Source organism: Ceratosolen solmsi, unplaced genomic scaffold (genome assembly GCF_000503995.2).
Source record: "Ceratosolen solmsi marchali unplaced genomic scaffold, CerSol_1.0 scaffold30, whole genome shotgun sequence".
Classification (NCBI taxonomy): domain Eukaryota; kingdom Metazoa; phylum Arthropoda; class Insecta; order Hymenoptera; family Agaonidae; genus Ceratosolen; species Ceratosolen solmsi.
The window spans coordinates 672,800-691,454 of record NW_011948421.1 but is presented as its reverse complement, the minus strand read 5'-3'; the positions used below and the strand labels follow the sequence as shown (position 1 = coordinate 691,454).

The 18,655-nt window shown below is 38.7% G+C and overlaps 1 protein-coding gene and 1 long non-coding RNA gene across 3 annotated transcripts in view; both read right to left on the bottom strand.

Annotated features, from left to right (window-relative positions):
* Nucleotides 1-12,231, bottom strand: part of nsl1 (non-specific lethal 1) — a 17,791-nt gene extending 5,560 nt beyond the window's left edge. The window contains exons 1-6 of the mRNA XM_011498365.1: nt 11,893-12,231; nt 10,573-11,058; nt 8,749-9,644; nt 2,770-3,344; nt 1,534-1,728; nt 346-628 (exon numbers count right to left, since the gene is read on the bottom strand). Coding sequence (XP_011496667.1) covers nt 346-628; nt 1,534-1,728; nt 2,770-3,344; nt 8,749-9,644; nt 10,573-11,058; nt 11,893-12,141 — 2,684 coding nt within the window. The 5' untranslated portion in view covers nt 12,142-12,231. The remainder of the gene's footprint in view (nt 1-345; nt 629-1,533; nt 1,729-2,769; nt 3,345-8,748; nt 9,645-10,572; nt 11,059-11,892) is intronic.
* A 63-nt stretch (nt 12,232-12,294) lies between these two features.
* On the bottom strand, nt 12,295-17,988 carry LOC105361255 (uncharacterized). Of its 2 annotated transcripts, none has more exons than XR_912828.1 (3): nt 17,893-17,988; nt 13,296-13,458; nt 12,295-12,486 (listed from the first exon to the last, which is right to left on the bottom strand). It is a non-coding gene; the product is annotated as an uncharacterized LOC105361255 (long non-coding RNA). The 2 variants fall into 2 exon arrangements; XR_912827.1 differs by lacking the exon at nt 17,893-17,988 and adding an exon at nt 17,352-17,613.
* Nucleotides 17,989-18,655: the final 667 nt, after the last annotated feature.

The window sequence follows — 18,655 nt, the reverse complement described above, 5'->3', positions numbered from 1 at the left end:
GAAAATTTTATAAAAAAAAAAAAAAAAAAAAAAAAAAAAAGAATGAAAAAATTTGATAAATTATTGAATTATTATTAGCCAGTCTTTAAAAATTATACACAAAATACTGCCTGCCTTCTTAAATGTCAGGAGGATTAATAGATCATAATATTGTTGCATTCGATTATTGGATTAATGGTTACGGATACGATTAATGTCATTTAATGATAAATATAAACGGCATCTCTTCACTTTTTAATAGAGCGTTTCTATCCTCAAACGAGGATGCAAATGCCATTCGTCGATGGCGCGACGACAGAAGAGGCAGAGCGGGACAGAAAAAGTAGGACGATTTCCATGGCCTACCTATGACTATGACTGTTGGATTTCTCCTTAAGCGTATTTTTCTCGGGTGGAGGAGGCGGCGCCGCGGCCCCTCCCGCATTATGCTGCTGAAGGGGGGAAGGCACTGGCGACGAATACTTGCTCGAGCTAGAGAGCGCCCCGGCCTCATCCTCCTCGTCCATGGGCGACAGCTGCGAGTGCTGTTGCTGGTGATACTTCGAGCCTCGCTTACGATTGATCCCGTGATTAGTCCTCTCGCTGTTGCTCCGACTCCGCTTGCCCTTCAGGACCTTGCGTTTTATCCCTGGAAAGGCGATTCGACAACCGTTGTATTCCTTAGTTGATTCATAATTTCGTTTTACGAATGGATTTGGGGAATGAGCTCTGTTTGTTCGATGCTTTTACTTAATTGTTTATAAAATGCGGATAAAAAAGAGAAAAAAAATGCGTAAGGGTATAAATATTTATAAAAATAGGAATTGTATCGGCATGTTGGAATTTAAATATTGTTCTTATATGGCAATTTTCGATGAGTCAAATGTGCGAGAATAGAAAATATATAATATTTTATAGAAAAATTGTAAGTTAACGTGATACGAGCAAATATGATTCATAAGTATCGATAAATGGATGAATTATAAAAATAACCAAGGCGCTGTATTATTGATAATTGAAATATTCAGAAATAAATGTTTTCGTGACTTTACTATAACAGAGCTGTTTTTAACGTTCTTATAATTAATATTTTTATGTGCATTATATTTCATGTATTTGAATTTGAATTCTCAAATATAATTCAATGCAAAAAAAAAATTAAATAAATTTCTATTATGATATTTCATTTGCGTGTCTCAAAAATAAGATATACTGTGTAGTTAGTCAAATCAGTTTACGACCATTAAATCATTGTACGATATAAATTTTTTTTTTCTTTTTTATATAAACCTAAAAACTTTAATTTAAAAAAGACCCGAAATTTTCTATGGATTAATAATTTCTAATGCTTCCTAATAACATTATAAGATTGTAAGAGTATCTAAAAAATTATATGATTTTTCTTGTAATAAATCATAGTGAATGTACACTACATGCAAATAGGTCGAGCAAATGTTTTTTTAATACATTTATGTATAATAACTGTATATAAGTATTTCTCGTTCTTTTTCAAATAAATATTTATTAGTGCTGAAGTATAAAATAATTACTAACTTGCACTTAATAAGGTAGTCTGAGATTTTTTTAATCTTGTTGGATATTTGGTACGATGCTCGGACATTTTTTTATTTCTCCTTTCATTTCCTTCTTTATCTTTCAGCTTCGACATACGCAAACCACCTCTTAGCATTTTCTGTTGCCACTCCGTCGATCGCAGAATTGAATCCATGTGAAGAGTGTGAGTTATTTCTATTCAAACAAAAAACGAAAATTATTATTATTATAATTATTATTATTAATTAATTAATTAATTAATTGTCATTTTTTTATGGATGAAAATATTAATGAAAATGTATAATCGGTATATTTCTAAGGGGGTGTTTTTATATTTAAACAGTAACATTGATAGGAAAATTATATTAATTATAATTACTATTATATTAATTCGAACGTGAATGTTCGTTTGAGAACTCTCATTGTAAATATTACAATAATAATAGTAATAATAATATGACGTTGTTTCATAAACTGTTAATTAATAAATTTAATCAAATTAATTAAATAATGTTCATCTGCCATGTAATCGGATTTAGAAAACAAATTTTTTAAATCTTTCAAGAGCAAAATTTATTTAAGATTAAAAATAGTCATTATCGAATTAATATAATTTATATACAATTACTATAAAATAAAAACTACGTTAATGTATTAGAAACAGGAGAAAATTGAAGTAAGAGTAATGTTAGTACTAAAATGTAAACATTCGTTTTTGTAATTTGTCTTACAATGTAAAAATACCATTTTATAATTAAAAATGACCTAGTTAATTTTAAAAATTATTATATCCAATAGAAAACTGAATGAAGTATTTTTATAAAAATTGAACTGTATAGGAGTAGAAAGACAGAAATCGAATCGATGTCGACATTGAAAATAATTTTATAGCTTAGAGAGGGTGATTTAGAAATAGAGAAAGTGTGTGTGTGTGTGTGTGTGTGTGTGTGTGTGTGTGTGTGTGTGTGTGTGTGTGAGAGAGAGAGAGATTGAGAGGAGGAGAGAGGGGGAGGGGGGGAGAGAGAGAGAGAGAGACGTGAAAGGTATCACGTGTTACTTCAACGAGCCTCGATAATTAGACAAATGAAAACGTTCGTTAAAAACGGAAACGTGAAATTGAAATCCGATAGTAGTACGCGAGCGGATGGCACGTGCTCGGCTTCACAAACTCATAACGACATCTGCTTACACAATGGTAATTAAAAAACGTGCGAGGAAAATATAACGAATGCGTACCATCGGGCAGTGAGAGCATGGGATGGAAGCCGGCATCAACAGCGGCGACGCGCTCCTGCACGGACAGCAACTCCAGCAGGTCCTGGCTCATTGTAGGCTCGCGCCTCCCGGTGCAAAGGGCGCAGGGCGCGAGTCTCCCATCGCAACTGCATTTGAGACTCGCGGGACGCGCGGCTTTCTTCGACACCTCGTGTAGGCCCTCGAGCTGCACGAGCTTTCGCTTCCTGTAAGCCGAGCGGACGAATGGCCGCGTGCGACTCGCGGGTATATCGGAGTTGATACCGCCGCCAGCACCGGGACCCCCGCACTCACGCCCGGGCGTCGAACCCGGCAGAATGCCGCTGTAGCCGTTGACGGTCTCAGCCGCGGCAGCAGCAACCGCTGTCTGCGCCGAGCCCGAGGTCAGAGCTGGCGCTTCGAGTGTCACCAGACCCTTAGCCGCCCGGATCTGCCGCTGAAGCTCGTTATGCTGGCGAATCTTGTACTCGAGGTCCGAGATCTGAGCCTGCAGCCACGTCCAACGCGAGGCGACGCTCGCGCGATCCTGCGCGTAACGCCAAGCCGCCCGTTTTGCGCTGAGAACAGAAGGAAGGATGCGCTCCTTGAATTAGTCTGCCTGCGATGTCGCGATTTTGTTTGATACTATAGGGGACGAGGCCCCGTGCAGCTCCGATTTTTCCAATGTCACGTCAGCGATTATTGGCTTTTAGTTTTGTCGCTTAAGTAGAACTAATCCGATGTATACATGATTTAGGACTCGGAAGACGGTATTATGAGCAATGGAAAACATTGTAATCATTACTAGATCAAAAATAATAAATAGCCTGCCCCCAGCTAAATAACTGTATATAATTTTCTTTTCTTTATCAAACTCTACCGATGATGTAGTTATTAATTGATAATTATACAAATTGTAAACAAACTAACGAGTCTTAACACATTTCCTTTTCTTTTATTCTCTTTTAATTATCGGTTCTATTATAAATATATCATCAATTATTACACTATTGAGCTAGCTGAATGTAAATTCTATGGAATAATGCATCAATTAATATTCTTAATAATTAAAATTAATTAATCTACTACCCATATAGAAGGGAAATGACGAATACTCTGAATTATTTTGAATAAAACAATAATATGAATGCTCGAAATCTTTGTTTACTTTTATTATTTTTAATTGGTTACCTTGAACAATAGCGATTCCAACAACAGAAAACCATCACTTGCAGATCTTTAAAGCAATTAATAGTAATTTTCTAAAATCTTCTTTAATATAAGATTGTACTTTAATACGATATGATTTTACAATATAAAATATTTCTTTTAAATGTATTATTATAGTATTAAAATATTATCCGTTAATTTAAATTTTTAATTTAAAAATTAAAAAAATTTTTGTTAAAAATCGTTATATTTCCGTAAACATTATTGATTGGATTCGATTAAAATTGCTCGATAATTTCTAAGAATCCTACGTTTTAAATATACACGTAATTCTACATATAATATACACTAAATGTGTTTATTATTTGTAGTTCAAATGCGCGCGCAGACGTTGAAATAAATCCTTAGTGTCCTTTGATTTTGATAAACTAAACATAAATTATCATTCGTTTTACTATGTGAAAATGTTCAAATTAAAAAAAAGAATAACTCGATTCCTCGGGTAAAATAATTAAAAGGTTAAAAAAATTAATCTTAAATTGATTAACGTAAATGTTTCTTCATCTACTTCTTCAATTATGTAGATATAAAATAATTAAATTTTTTAACCTTTAAAAAGCAAGTTTTTATTTATTAAACGTTCATCTAATATAAATAATGATACAAAGTTCATTCGTGATTAATTCAATAATGATACGTGAAAAGTGATACGTAAAGTTTACTACTCTTATCCCTATAGAATTATGCAGTTTAGTCAATTAAATAGGTTTTATGCAATGATTTTCAACAATGATTCAACCAACATAGAATTATTGAATTATATTACTATTTAGATTGTTCATTTTAAATTATTTTATCACTACATACTAATTTCTATATAATGTTAATTAAAAAAAAACATTTTAACTATTCTAACTTAATTACATTTCTTTACTTCATTATGGCAGTATTAAACAAAAATTAAAATCTGTATAAAATTATATTGTTACCATATTTTGTTACTATCTATTTTATAAGAGAGATAACAACCCTAAAATTAAACGCTTATTAAATACATAACTGATACAAAATCTGCTCAAATATAAATAAGTAATGCCGTCGTAATTCAAGAAAATAAAATTTGTAAGTAATTTCAATATAATCATTATTGAAAATTCTTCCATTTATTTGTTTTTTTTTGTTTTTTTTTGTTTTTGTCTTTTTTTCTTGTTTTCTTGTTTTTTTTTGTTTTTTTTCTTGTTTTTTTTTTTTTTTTATAATAATTATAATAACTGGATATTATTTTACTGTGTGAGAAAATCACGAATTTACATGAAGTTTAAAATGGATGTTTTGATGAAAAATTCAAACTTTATAACGTTTATTCAATAAAGTGTAATCGAATTACATTTACATTTCTGTGTTTAAACACTAGTATTTGTATCTCAATGATTAAGGCAACTTTTATTTATTCTGTACATAATATGACAAAATAGCAAAAAAAAAAAAAAAACTAAATTAGACAAGAATACGTTAATTTTTAAAATTAGATTTACGTGTATCAATATTATAGTTAATGTCATCCTTTACGTTAAACATCTTTATTTTTATAGCTAAAAGTTATCAAACTCAGTAGACTTTTCTTTTAGCATCACCTTTTTGAATACATTGTTTTATCAATAATTTACTATATTGAACATCCGATTTAAAAATGTTTCAGCATATGAAAAACTTTTATTAAGCTAACTTTTAATTTCTGTTCGGTACAATTTTATTATAGTTTTACAAAATTATTTTCACTTGCACAAATGGTCGCTAATTTTTTATTTCTTATCATTATTACTTTTCATATTCTTTATTATATTTAAATATAAATATTGTTGACACCTTTTATCATTAATTATTGTATTAATGAACGTTACTAATTTGCCCGGTTTTTTATAAAATACATACATTAATATGTATATAAAGAAGCTACATGTATCTAAAAACATTATTCTCCTAACCTTATATCAGATATTTTAAAATGAACAATAAATCATAATATTTTTAAAAACTCCAAGTGTTTTGTCGCATTAATTCGAATATTTTAAATCCTGGATAAGCAAAAAGTGATTACTTTAATGGCAACGCATTGACGTGAATGAACAGAAAACCATTCGTAAAATACGAATTTAAACAATTGACATTAAGTATGATTAAAAGACAATCAATAATTTAGAAATTATAAGTCATTCATAGTTTAAAATTGATTTAAAAAATTCATTGGAGTAACTAACACATTAATCCATTCAGTTGCAAATGAAGAAAAGATTTGAATTCAACTACCTATACCTGATATTTATTTTTAAACACGTGTACAAGTCGAAACCCCGAGAATTTAAATAAGTCAATGTGTGCTAAACTTATCATTCGAAAAGTTCTAAACTCACTTAAAAACAATTTCATTACATTAATTTTTTTAATCATTAAAAACAAGTAAATGAAATTAAATGTTAATGTTTTCGTTTCTTTATGCATAAGTACTTCTATTAAATATTTTGAATTGTAATATATTGTTAAAATTTATTAAAAACATAAACATTATTTTCTTATTGAAATTATTTCGATTCATCTATACGTTTAGTTATACAGAACAATATTTTTGTATTAAAACAATGATAATGAAAAAATTAATAATAATTAAATATTGAATCTAATCAAAGTTATTACAATTTATATATATATATATATATATATATATATATATATATTTTTTTATTTGTTTTATTTTTAATCTATCCGACTTGCATAACATTTAATTTTATAAAATTTAAGATGATTTCAATTTCAAGAAATTTTAATTTTTATATTTACTAACTTTATACATCCACAAAATATGCTTTTTAATGAAAAAATGCAGATCATTTTTTATTTTACTTATAAGAAAAATTATATTAAAACTGATCTATAATAAATATATAAATATGATACAATATTTGGCAATAATAAAATAGCCATAAATAAATATACATTAAATACGATATTTAAAAGTTAAAAAGAAAATTGAGGAAGAATTAAATAATTAAGAAAGTGAAAAAATCAAAAGTGTGCAAAAAGAATTCTATATACATCTTTTGAAAGTGAGAATTTTTAAATAAACGTAAAAACAAGAATGTGTAAGTCTAGTGTATACTTTTTGATTATTTTACCAATTAGATATTGAACAATAATCTGTAGTAAGAAAAAAATAAATACAAAAAAAAAAAATAAAATACGAAACTTTATTTTCTCGAAATTCAAATGAATTTGCAATCCTAAGTAGCCAATTTACCATATACAAAATATTACAGGAATGTTTAATTCTTAAAAATAAGTGAAAATAAATTATTCACTTCCTTTAGAGAAAAATCAATGTAATAATAGATTAGCACAAAGTAAAAGGAAAAATTTGATATAATTTAATTATTTTGAAAAAATTTTAATGAAGCGTTATTATTATTATTATTATTATTATTATTATTAATATAGTCGGTAAAACAACCAATGAGTAAAAGTAGAACTTACACTTTTCTCTCTTTGTTAAAAGCATGCAATTATCTACGTTAAAGTGCAGAGGTCGAGCCTTACTAATAAATATTTCGATCCTCTTTTTAAAAAGAATTTAATGTTATAAACAATAAAAATGAATCACCTGATTATTTTTTTATAAAAATTACAATGTATCGTTTGACTGTACTTTTTCATTTACATTAATATATTTTTAACTTTTTATGGAAATTTGGAATTTTGTAATAAAAAATACTTTAAACAGTCCTTAATAATGATACTATTATTAAACTTTGATAGCGTGTTTTTCTAACTTTAGTTTATAAATTATATAAATTTGAAAGAGTTGAATTATGCATTATATAATTTATTTTATGTTTTACCATAATACCCAAAATGATTACTAATTTTTCCATTAATAATAACAGCTTTTCTTTAAAATATTTGACTTATTTTGACATCAAGTTCTGTAATCGTCCGTATAAATTAAGTTAACACATTTGAAATGTTGAAATAACTACTGTTCTAGGACTATGCTGTCTCCTCTATCCAATTTTATCGGGACTTTAATATACAAAATACTAAATATAAATAGATTGTACTCTATTGAAATACATTCAACAACATATTTAATAAGCTGCGTACTCATAATTATTTTGAATTATTCTATATCACTGATAAAAACTACTATACATACAATTATGTAATTATAATATTATTAAAATTATCAATTTTTATTTCGATACTATTAAAGTGTCGTTTCCAACTAATAATGTTCATTAATATTATTTTCGACGTCTCTCTCTCTCTCTCTCTCTCTCTCTCTCTCTCTCTCTCTGTGTGTGTGTGCGCGCGCGCGTGTGTGTGACCCAATAATAATTCAACAAGGCACAAAAATAGATCTAAATTTTGTTCGATATTGAATAATCGTTTATTATCTCAGATAAAGCTAAAATTCGTTGCATCAATTCTTTGAGAATTAATTATATGGCCTATTTTAATTCAATGATATACTTATAATATGGAAAGAATCTGTATTAGTGACAAAAAATAAAGTGAACCATTAAAGATTTGGTGGATAATTAACACTGTGTGCTATGTGGATGAGTAGAAACGACAGATGAATTCTCAACAATGAAGAAAAATTATTTGCCCGTTAACTTCTTGCATTATTTTTTCTACACCGCACCTCACTAACAACTATATATTCTCACAATAAACCGAGGACTAAGTTCCAGGAACTTGCTCTATGCTCCATAAACGAGTTAAGAATAACGAAGAACATAATTCTCGGCGGACACTCACATTGGTAACTGTTGTTGATGTGGATTATTGAAAGTCTGCATTTCGTCGCAGCTCTCGCCACCACTGCTCGAAGCCGTGCAATCCGAATCATAGGCGCTCTGCAGGAGCTTGAGTTTAACTGCGAGGGGTCCCGCTACTTTCTCCAGCTCCTCGCCGTTGAGCTTGATCTGCGGTACACCGAACACCGGCACACGGTTCGCCGACGTATTCACATAATTGTCCTTGGAACCGGCCCCAAAGTACCGGCACGAATTCCTCTGGCGAAGGATTATACTATTACTCTGCGCGTTGCGGCTCTTCTGCACCTTCTGCAGGAAGGAACTGAGGCTGCCGGCGAGCTCAGGGAAGTTGCGCGTATTGCCGGCCTTGGGCCCGAGGCTCGCTAAGTCCTGGTAAAAGCACTTCTTCGCACTCTTCTGCGCAAGTTCGAGAACGTGGCCCGCTTGCTCAGCCACGTGCATTCCTACGAGACTCGACTGGAGCTTACGAAGCCTGCGCACAAGAAAGGAAGCACGCCGCTCCAATTCGTGCTGTCGCCTCTCAACCTGCGCCTGATGCTGCGACAGGTCGCTCAGTTTTGTCGTACGTCGCTGTTGCTGCTGTTGCTGCTGCTGCTGTTGCTGTTGCTGCCGTTGCTGCTGATGCTGCTGCTGCTGACGGTGAGAAGAGGCCTGTTGATCGACGACTACGCCACTATCGGACATATTGTCGTTGCACAGCCCTATCACGTCTACGTCGTTAAGGAGATTCAAGGGGAAAGCTTCACCGTCCGGAAAGATTTCCGAGACACCCCCGGAAACTGACTGAGACACAGATTCGACCAAGCCGCCAGTGAGTCGGCTGTCGCTGCCGATACTCTCCGCCGACTCTGCTGCATGTTCCATAGACTTTATTACCTGTGATAAAAATAATGATCGTTAATCAATACAATATTATTAATTAATATATTATATAATCGTAGTAATAGAATTACGTGGGCGTTAATATCGATCGATTGCATAAATTCAAACTCTCTCGGTTGGCTGACAATTATTACTTTGACTTTCCAGTCAATTACATCTTTTTACTTTTTTCTTTTCTTCCGTTTTCTTTAATACACCTTACGCATTCATGATAAATCGAAAATATATTACTTTGTTAAGCTACACTTTAAATAAATTGAGAATGATAAAATACGTTAAAATTTTTGGGAAATCAATTTTGATAAATAATTTTTTGAGTTTGTTTGATAAAAATGTTTAAATTTATACATTTAATTTAAAGTATTACATTCATTAATTCAATATGGTATGCGATTGCTTGAATTAAAATTTAATATAGTAGAACTAAAGTGATGTACAATTATTGCGCAATTACCATAAAAATTTTTTTATATTTTAATACACTGACGCATAATATATTAATTATTTCGATTCAATATTATTAATTTTTATTGCACATAAAATCGTGTTATATAAATATATTTCTTTCTTATCTCGTAATTGTAATTTTTCAACTGATTCTAATAATTTTAACATCATTTTTCTATTAAGAATTTATTGCTTGTTTTATTATATAAGATACTGATATATATTTTTTTTATATTTTAATTTCTTTTAAATATAGAAGAAAATATTAATTAGTGAAAACAATATTTTTTTATATTCAGCCGATAAATATTGTTTACACTAAAGTAATTTAAATTCATGATCTTGCATAAAGCGGTTGAATGGCGCTTGTTCGTAAACTTCATTAACGCCACTGCGCGCCTATTTTATCATCTCCACATGTAATTGGACAGGGATTGGTAATAAGAAACGGCTATCCCAAATCGATAAATTTTACCTGTAAAATCTCTTCGACATTTTGACCAATATCGCCCGTCTGCACGTTCATGTCCGTAGCAAAACCCATAATTTGCTCAAGACTCCTGTCATCCTCGATTTGTTTGTCCTCGCACGCGATTGTGTTGTGGTCGTCATTGCCTTGCGCCTTAGCAACATCCCCAGCGATATCGGCGATCTCGCATGATTCCTCGGTTTCCCCAGGACCCATTATTGTTTTAAAGAAACACATACTATCCACTGGATCGCCCATAGATGGGTCGTTCATTATAGCGGCGCTGCTCGCCTGGACCTCGCGTGCCGCCTCCTTCCTGGGCACAACGGCAATCAGGTCGGACAGACCGTCGAAACCGCTGCCAAACTTGAGATTGATGACATCATTGATCAAATCCTTCGGGATACCTTGCAAACACTGCTCGTCAATTTTCGATGGCTGAACGTTGGCTGAGACGACAAACTGGGCCAGGACCTCGCAGTTTTGGCAAACCTGCTCAATCACATGTAAGACAAGACGTTATTCGAGATAATTCGTAACAGCATTTAAAAAAAAAACTTAATCAATAAACTACTCTAACTTGTAAAATATCTTTCATAATATTATTGCGATCTTATATATTTTGCCAATCGAAAATATTACTATCGCCAAACGTATTCCTAACGCTTGTCCTACAGTAGTCAAATGACACCAAACTTACTATTTTAATGCAAGTACTTTAAATTTCACTATTCGAAGGGCGCGCTATTAATTATCAAATCAGTTGCAACTATACAAAGAGCGTTGGTTTGGAAAAACAATACATTTTTGACACGTAACGTTAGGAATCCATAATGGCACAATGGATTCCCTACAATCGTATTATGTCTATTAAATGACAAGACACCACAATGGCTCATACCGTATAATAAAATGCACTATTCGTTATTATGAAATTAAGAAGAAAATGAAGGCAAATGAATGATTGAATGATAGGGAAAAACAGAGGATCGCTGTATCCGCGACACAGACGTGTCACGGTTAAGGCATACAGAGATATACGTGAGGAGAAGAGAGGACCCGGAGGCATCGTTCGAGCGTAAGCCAGAGCTTATTTAAATAGTGAAAAATGGCGAGAGGAGCCAGACAAGCTCAAATAAAAGTGGCACGTCCGTGAACGATGCCTGCCTTCTCCACGGGACCCCTCGTTAAATTAACAAACACGCGCACACGCACACAAACACCATACAGGTTATTAACGATTATTTTCTGTGAACAAGATCTTACTGTGGGCTCATGGTTCGCGAGCGGCGCTCTAGTGGATCGCGCGATGGCGCTGTGACAAACCTGCTTGGCCTGCTCGGCGGAGAGGAAGCCGCCCGCCGGCAGTGCTGGGAGCAAATTCTCAGGTTTCTGAGGTCCGCCTTCCGTCAGAGCAGGGGCCATCACTGCTACTGACGTCGCCAGCGCTGACGCTTCGACATCCAGCCAGGAGGACCGCCCGGCCACACCGTCCCCGTCGCTGCCCCCGCTGTTGTTTAGACGCTGTCGCCCCCGCCGTCCCCGTTGACCCGTCCACCTCGAGCTCACTCCCATTCATCCATTATCCCCGTGGCACGGCTCCACCATAGCTAGTTGGCCTTTCGCCCGGGGACGACGCTGTCAGCACCGAAACGCTCCAATCGTCGACCTAGGCGGCGTGCCTTTCTCACCGACTATCCCGCTGCTAATTTGTTTTTGCTCTTTTTGCTCTTTTTGCTCTCTCTCTCTCTCTCTCTCTCTCTCTCTGTCTCTCCTGTTTATCTCGTAGGCTTGCTTATCTCGTGCTGATAATGCGTGGGATACTGGAGCTAGTTAGAGCCCCCCCTCGCTCACCCCCTCTTTCTCTCCCGTATCTTGCGCTTATCCGCTGCAGTCGAGCGTTCTCTTTAAAAAATTTATCTGAAAGCAAGAAAAAAAATATCCTGTATCAGTAGGTGTTTGAATATTACGTGAAGCCAGATGTACGCTTGATTTGAGATATGTAATTCATTTTTATATCGACATTTTAATGACTATAGTGGCAATGGTTTTCCTACGACTTGAAAATATACATTTTTTATTCATCCGTTGAGTAAACTAATTAGTTCTCTTCGCACGCACGCCCGCGCGTACGCGCACGCATACAAAATTTACACGTACGTTTACAACAATTACTACTTTAATCTGCGAATAATATTATTGATAAAACAAAAGGTAACATATTTGAGTAACATTAGACCACTGGTTAATATTAATAGTAAAATGTTTATAACACGGCCGACAACATTTGAAATCTAAATTGGGGAAAATTAATTAAAATTACTCTATTACGCGTATATATTGACTATTGATTAGTGACGTTTGAATCGACATAATCAAGCTTTATGCAGTAAATCAAATTTCATTCGCGTAAAATAGTATGTACAACAATTTCAACTAATAATAACAATAATTAATAATAATAATAAGATTATTGCTTCAGCTATTAGCCTGTAATTATGTTAAAACCTACAATCGCTACTTCACAATAACTGCGCGTGTAATAATTTTTCCACCGTTATATCATTCATTTTTACTCGCCATGTCAAACAAAAATCCACAAAACCTCATAACCAATTTGAAAGAAAAAAAGAAAAATAAATAAAACAGAAAGCGGCGCAAAACAATTTATGATAATGAATCTGAAATCGCAAAAGATATAAATGTCGAAAAGGATAAAAACAACTCACCTTTGCGCTCTTGTTAATCGGTGTCTGCGATTCTATAGGATCTCGAGGCCGTGCGAGTAGGGAGCTTCATTGAATTTCGCTCGCTAGTAGTTGGCATTTCTTTCTCATTCTCCATCTCTTTTTCTCTCGTTTTTTCGATGCCGTCTCGCAGCTCACTCTCGACCTTTGGAGCACAACGGGATAGGGGGGGGGGGAGGGGGGGGGGGGGGGGGGGGGGGGGGGGGGGGGGGGGGGGGGGTCAGGAAGGGCCAGCGTCTCTTAACGGGCGTAACGTAAAAACGCTCCAACTGGAGTCAACGTCGAATCTCCTGGACGTATTGTAACGACTGCCACTCATGCAAACAAGCTTATATGCGTATACAGTGCACACTCGCACGCACGCACGAAAGATGTTCCTTGGCGCATAAGCGCGCGCGCTCAAAAGTAAAAAACAAGTAAAGGTCTAAATAACGTAAAGTTGAAGAAAAATGAGGAAATGTAGAGTCGTCGGTTTATGTACGAGAGAAGTACAGAAGGGATGACGATGAGGAGTAAGGGAAAGATAGGTGAAGGAAGAAAGGGAAAGAAAGAGAGAGAGAGAGAGAGAGAGAGAGAGAGAGAGTAAAAAACGATCATCGGATCACGAAGCATAAAGAAAAAAGTGCCGACACGCGCGCACGTGATTGCGTATTGACTGCCGATCGAGTGCCAAGCTACGAGAACATCGACGGAAGCCAGAATCGCCGGACCGCGCATTTCGGAGCAGACGCCGTTGTCACCGCCGCCGCAGCCGCCACCACCACCATCATTATCATTATCATCATCATCATCATCATCATCATCATCATCATCATCATCACCACCACCACCACCACCACCACTACCTTGCTCGCCGGCACTCCAAGACGAAAGTTCATTTTGTTTCTAGCGGAAACGCGATTCCTCGCACGCGGTCGATGCACCTTCGTCTCTGCCTACGTTTGCTTTACGTTTTCACTCACTGAAATACTCGAACAACGATTATTTCCCAAGCGCTGGATCTTGTTTAACCTCTTTCCTAACATCCACAGCAATGTTTATCAATCGTCGGAATGTATTTATCCAATTAATAATATCTTTTTTTTTTTTTTTTTTTTTTTTTTTTTTTTTTTTTTTTTTTTTTTTTTTTTTTTTTAATACGACATTGCATTACTATCGTCTACTGCGCTAACGATATCACTACATATATGTCATACAAGAAATGAAGTGTAAAGTAAAACACAGGTTTAACCACGCATATTCGTATTATTCATTTTACACGTGAAAACAATGCCGTAACCCACCACCAATCGCTGTCCCAACACATTTGTATAAACTCAATGCGCGAGAGGCACTTTTTATGCCGGATGTAATAAAAAAGGGATGATTTGATCGATCAATCGACTAAAATACGGGCACTCAACACTACAAGATTACACAATGGTACTTTATATCGTCAATTAAAAACTTTACGAGTGATTATGTTTTTTTTTTAGTTTGCACATGCTCACAAACACGTAATGTCCGAGGTAGACCGTAACGATAGAATTGTGAGATCCAATCGATTACACGGACGCAGAACACTCGGCATTAAATCGAGTGCCACCGGTCTAAGCGAACCACGGTAGTTCGTAAAAATTACGCCATTAAATAGCAGTCTCTACACGTGCACAACGGCGATCGCGACGCGCATTGTGTTAAACGAGCGAGAAGCGCCGAGGTCCGAGAAAAAAAGCCGCTTCTTGCCTGCGCAAATCACAAAAACACTTACCGAATGACGCTAAGCCAAGTCAACTTAATCATATATTCCACGAGAGCGATAAAAAAAAAGTGAGCGAAGGCGAATCGACGAGAAGCCCAAGGCATTAGCGATTAGCGAGTAGCGAGGCAGTGCGCATCGTCGACCCACCCCGTGGCGTCGTCTCCCTTTTCCTTTTTCCTTTGACTCGTTTCCCTTTTGCAACCCCCCAGGCTCCCCAGGCCCCTTGCCAGTCCCTCCTTCGTCACTCCCTCCCGCGCAGCTCGCAATTTTCTACCGTGCAGTTGCCTGCGCGTCTTTTCGACACGACGACAAAGGCAAGATGAGAGGCGGCGGGCAATGCCGGATAAAGCCGCGCGAGCCCATTCGCTCGAGCGAGTGACACGCGTTAATGAAACCTCGGGCCACTCACGACTCGCGAGCATTCGCGTCAACGACCCCCCGTGTCACATGGGCCCGCGAGACCAAGAGACAGGAGACGGGGAGCAACATTCGGCTACACCGACTCGAGCCAAGAACGCGCGCCCACCGGTTATAATAGCAATAGTAGTAGTAGTAGTAGCAGTATCGGTAGCAATAGAAGTAGCAGTAGTAGTAGTAGTAGTAGCGGTGATGATGATGGTGTCGGTGGTCGTATATAATAGCAATAGCAGTAGTAGTAGTAGTAGTAGTAGTAGTAGTAGTAGTAGTAGTAGTAGTAGTAGTAGTAGTAGTAGTAGTAGTAGTAGTAGTAGTAGTAGTAGTAGTAGTAGTAGTAGTAGTAGTAGTAGTAGTAGTAGTAGTAGTAGTAGTAGTAGTAGTAGTAGTAGTAGTAGTAGTAGTAGTAGTAGTAGTAGTAGTAGTAGTAGTAGTAGTAGTAGTAGTAGTAGTAGTAGTAGTAGTAGTAGTAGTAGTAGTAGTAGTAGTAGTAGTAGTAGTAGTAGTAGTAGTAGTAGTAGTAGTAGTAGTAGTAGTAGTAGTAGTATTAGCAGCAGCAGTAGTAGTAGTAGTAGTAGTAGTATTAGCAGTATAGCAGAAGCGGATCTGTAGTAGGAGAGCTAAGGAACTCGAGACAGAGGGGAGCAAGCGGTTGAGCGACCGTCGCTCCGCCGTTGCATAATAATGCGTAAGTAGCACTCGCGAGCCGACGGCAACGTTTACCCCCGATCGTACATCCATCCCACCAGGTGGGCACACTAATCGATGCGCCTCGGCATTTCTCCGGTCTCCTCGGGACACCAAAAAACGCGTATTATTGAAGGATCGTCGCTGCGATATCCGCGAGAACGAGACGACCAACTAGACAGGTCCGCTCGCATCGAGGAGGAGCAGGAGCAGGAGCAGAAGCAGGAGCAGTAGCAGGAGCAGTAGCAGCAGCAGCAGCAGCAGCAGCAGCAGCAGCAGGAGCAACAACAACCGCCGCCGGCGCCGCCGCCGCCACCGCCGCTGCGCGTGTCTATAGTCAGAGAAAGAAAAACGAACGACAGCCTTTCTCGCAGCCGAAACCTCTCAACCGTCTCGCTCGCTCCCGTGGCGCACCGCGAGACAGCACAATGGCGCGCTACTAGTGTGCGTTTGCTCAGCCTACCTAACGTCCGCTCGTCCCTGGCTTTGCCTCTTTCTTTTGCCTCTACTTATTTATCCGCATCTACCTCCTTTGCCTCTACTTCAGACTCTAATTTTACAGTTCTCTATTGTCTTTGTCTCGTATTATTTCATCGCTACGCTTTGTCCGGCGTGTACACGCGCACTCGCGTGTCACCCGGTTTCTTCCGGCACGTCGATCTCACGGCCAAGTCGGCTCTCTCGAGCCGACGGACACGAGTACCTGCGTCCAACACCGAATTCAATCGAATCAAATCAAGCCGAGTCGAGGCGAATCGAATCGTGTGCGACGGTGGCGGTGGTGGCAGCGGTGGCGGTGGTGGCAGCGGTGGTGGTGGCGGCGGCGGCGACCGCCGCAGCGGCTTCCTTCTCGTGCGTGTGTGCGCCTTGTCCGTCCGTTGTGAAAACTAGTTAGCCAACCGTCGCTCTATCTCTCTCTATCTATCTATCTATCTCTCTCTCTCTCTCTCTCTCTCTCTTTATTTCTTTCTTTCTTTCTCCGAACACACACACGCACACATGCTCACTCACTCTCTTTCGCTCTTTATTTCACTGATTTTACTCCGAAAATCGGAAAGGACAGGTACGTGCGCGAGACATTCGACAGGCCGCTCGCACGCTCGCTCGTCCATCCGTCCGTGCCTTGTCGGCTCTTAACTAAGTGTTGAAATTGAGAGCTCTCAGGCGGAGGGGACAAGGAGGCCGGAAAGACGCACCTCACAGCACCCCGGGACCGGGGGCCACTCGAACGCCCGCTCCTCGGTCGATGTAGCCGACTCGGCTCCTCCTCGTCCTCGTCGGCGTGATCACTAAAGGCGTGCGCGCGCGCACCCGTGTCACACCCAAGCGCCGCGCGACGCAACTTGAGGCCCTCCTTGGCCGACGCCGTTGCACATCTATGGAACACGCGCGTACGTACTCGGGCCCCGGGTACGAGCCGTCCGTCACATACACGCGCTCGCGCGGCCCCCGACACACACGCAGCGATGACGACGACGACGACGACGACGGCGGCGGTGGCGGCGGCGGCGGCGGCGGCGGCGGCAGCGGCGGCGGTGGTGGTGGCGGTGGTGGCGGCAGCGGCAGCGGCTGCACGCGCGTACAGCGCGCGGGGCGCGGGAGACAGGGACGCGCAAAGTCGAGCGAGGGGATGCTGGGCACCGTGGCGTTGGTTGGGAAGGGGGTGGAGAGGTAGAGAAGGGACAGGTGAATACGTCGCTCAGCCAGGCGATGAGCCCGCGTTGACCCGCCGCCTACCGTTGACTCAACAGCGAACAACTCTCCAAGATCGACCGACGACGACGACGGCGACGTCGACACTGGTGACGCACGCCTCTCGTCCTCGCCGCCAGAGCGCCTCCGAAGCGTCGTTACGCGCTTGCCTCAGTGGGAGAGAGCGAGCGCGTCACTGACAAAGATGGCAGGATAGTCGCTTCGCGGCGAAGGGAGGGAAGAGCTATAGCTCTTTCTCTCTCTTTGCGCGCGCGCTCGAGCGTTCATGTGCATGTAGAGAGAGAAAGAGAGAGTGAGTGAGTGAGTGAGTGAGTGAGTGAGTGAGAGAGAGAGAGAGAGAGAGAGTGCGAGAGTGCTAGCGAGGCAAGAGGGGTTCCACGACGAGAGTCGATGAGCTTCGGGCGCCATTCTGCCCGCGTCTCATATCCCGACGGCGATGGGCGGAGGCCGGGGATTGCGGCCATTGGTTGGAAGGGAGTCATACAGCGGATGACAATTCTCTCGACGAAGGCACCCCAGCACCGGGCAGGCAGCACGTAACAATCGGCCCTAAGCGTGACGCCGCTGCTGCTGTCGCCGCCGCCACCGCAGCCGCCAGCACCATCGACAAGGACAGCCGGAGTCCGACGCAGATGCTTGACAGTTTGGTAGCCCGGGCGTCTGTGTTGGGCATCGACACGAGTGGAGCCTCGTGTATGTGTGGAGCGCACGTATCGCTGGCAGCGGCTTCCTTCAATTGAATCGCTCTTACAATGCGATGCCGCGTCCGCGTTTCCTCCTACTGGCC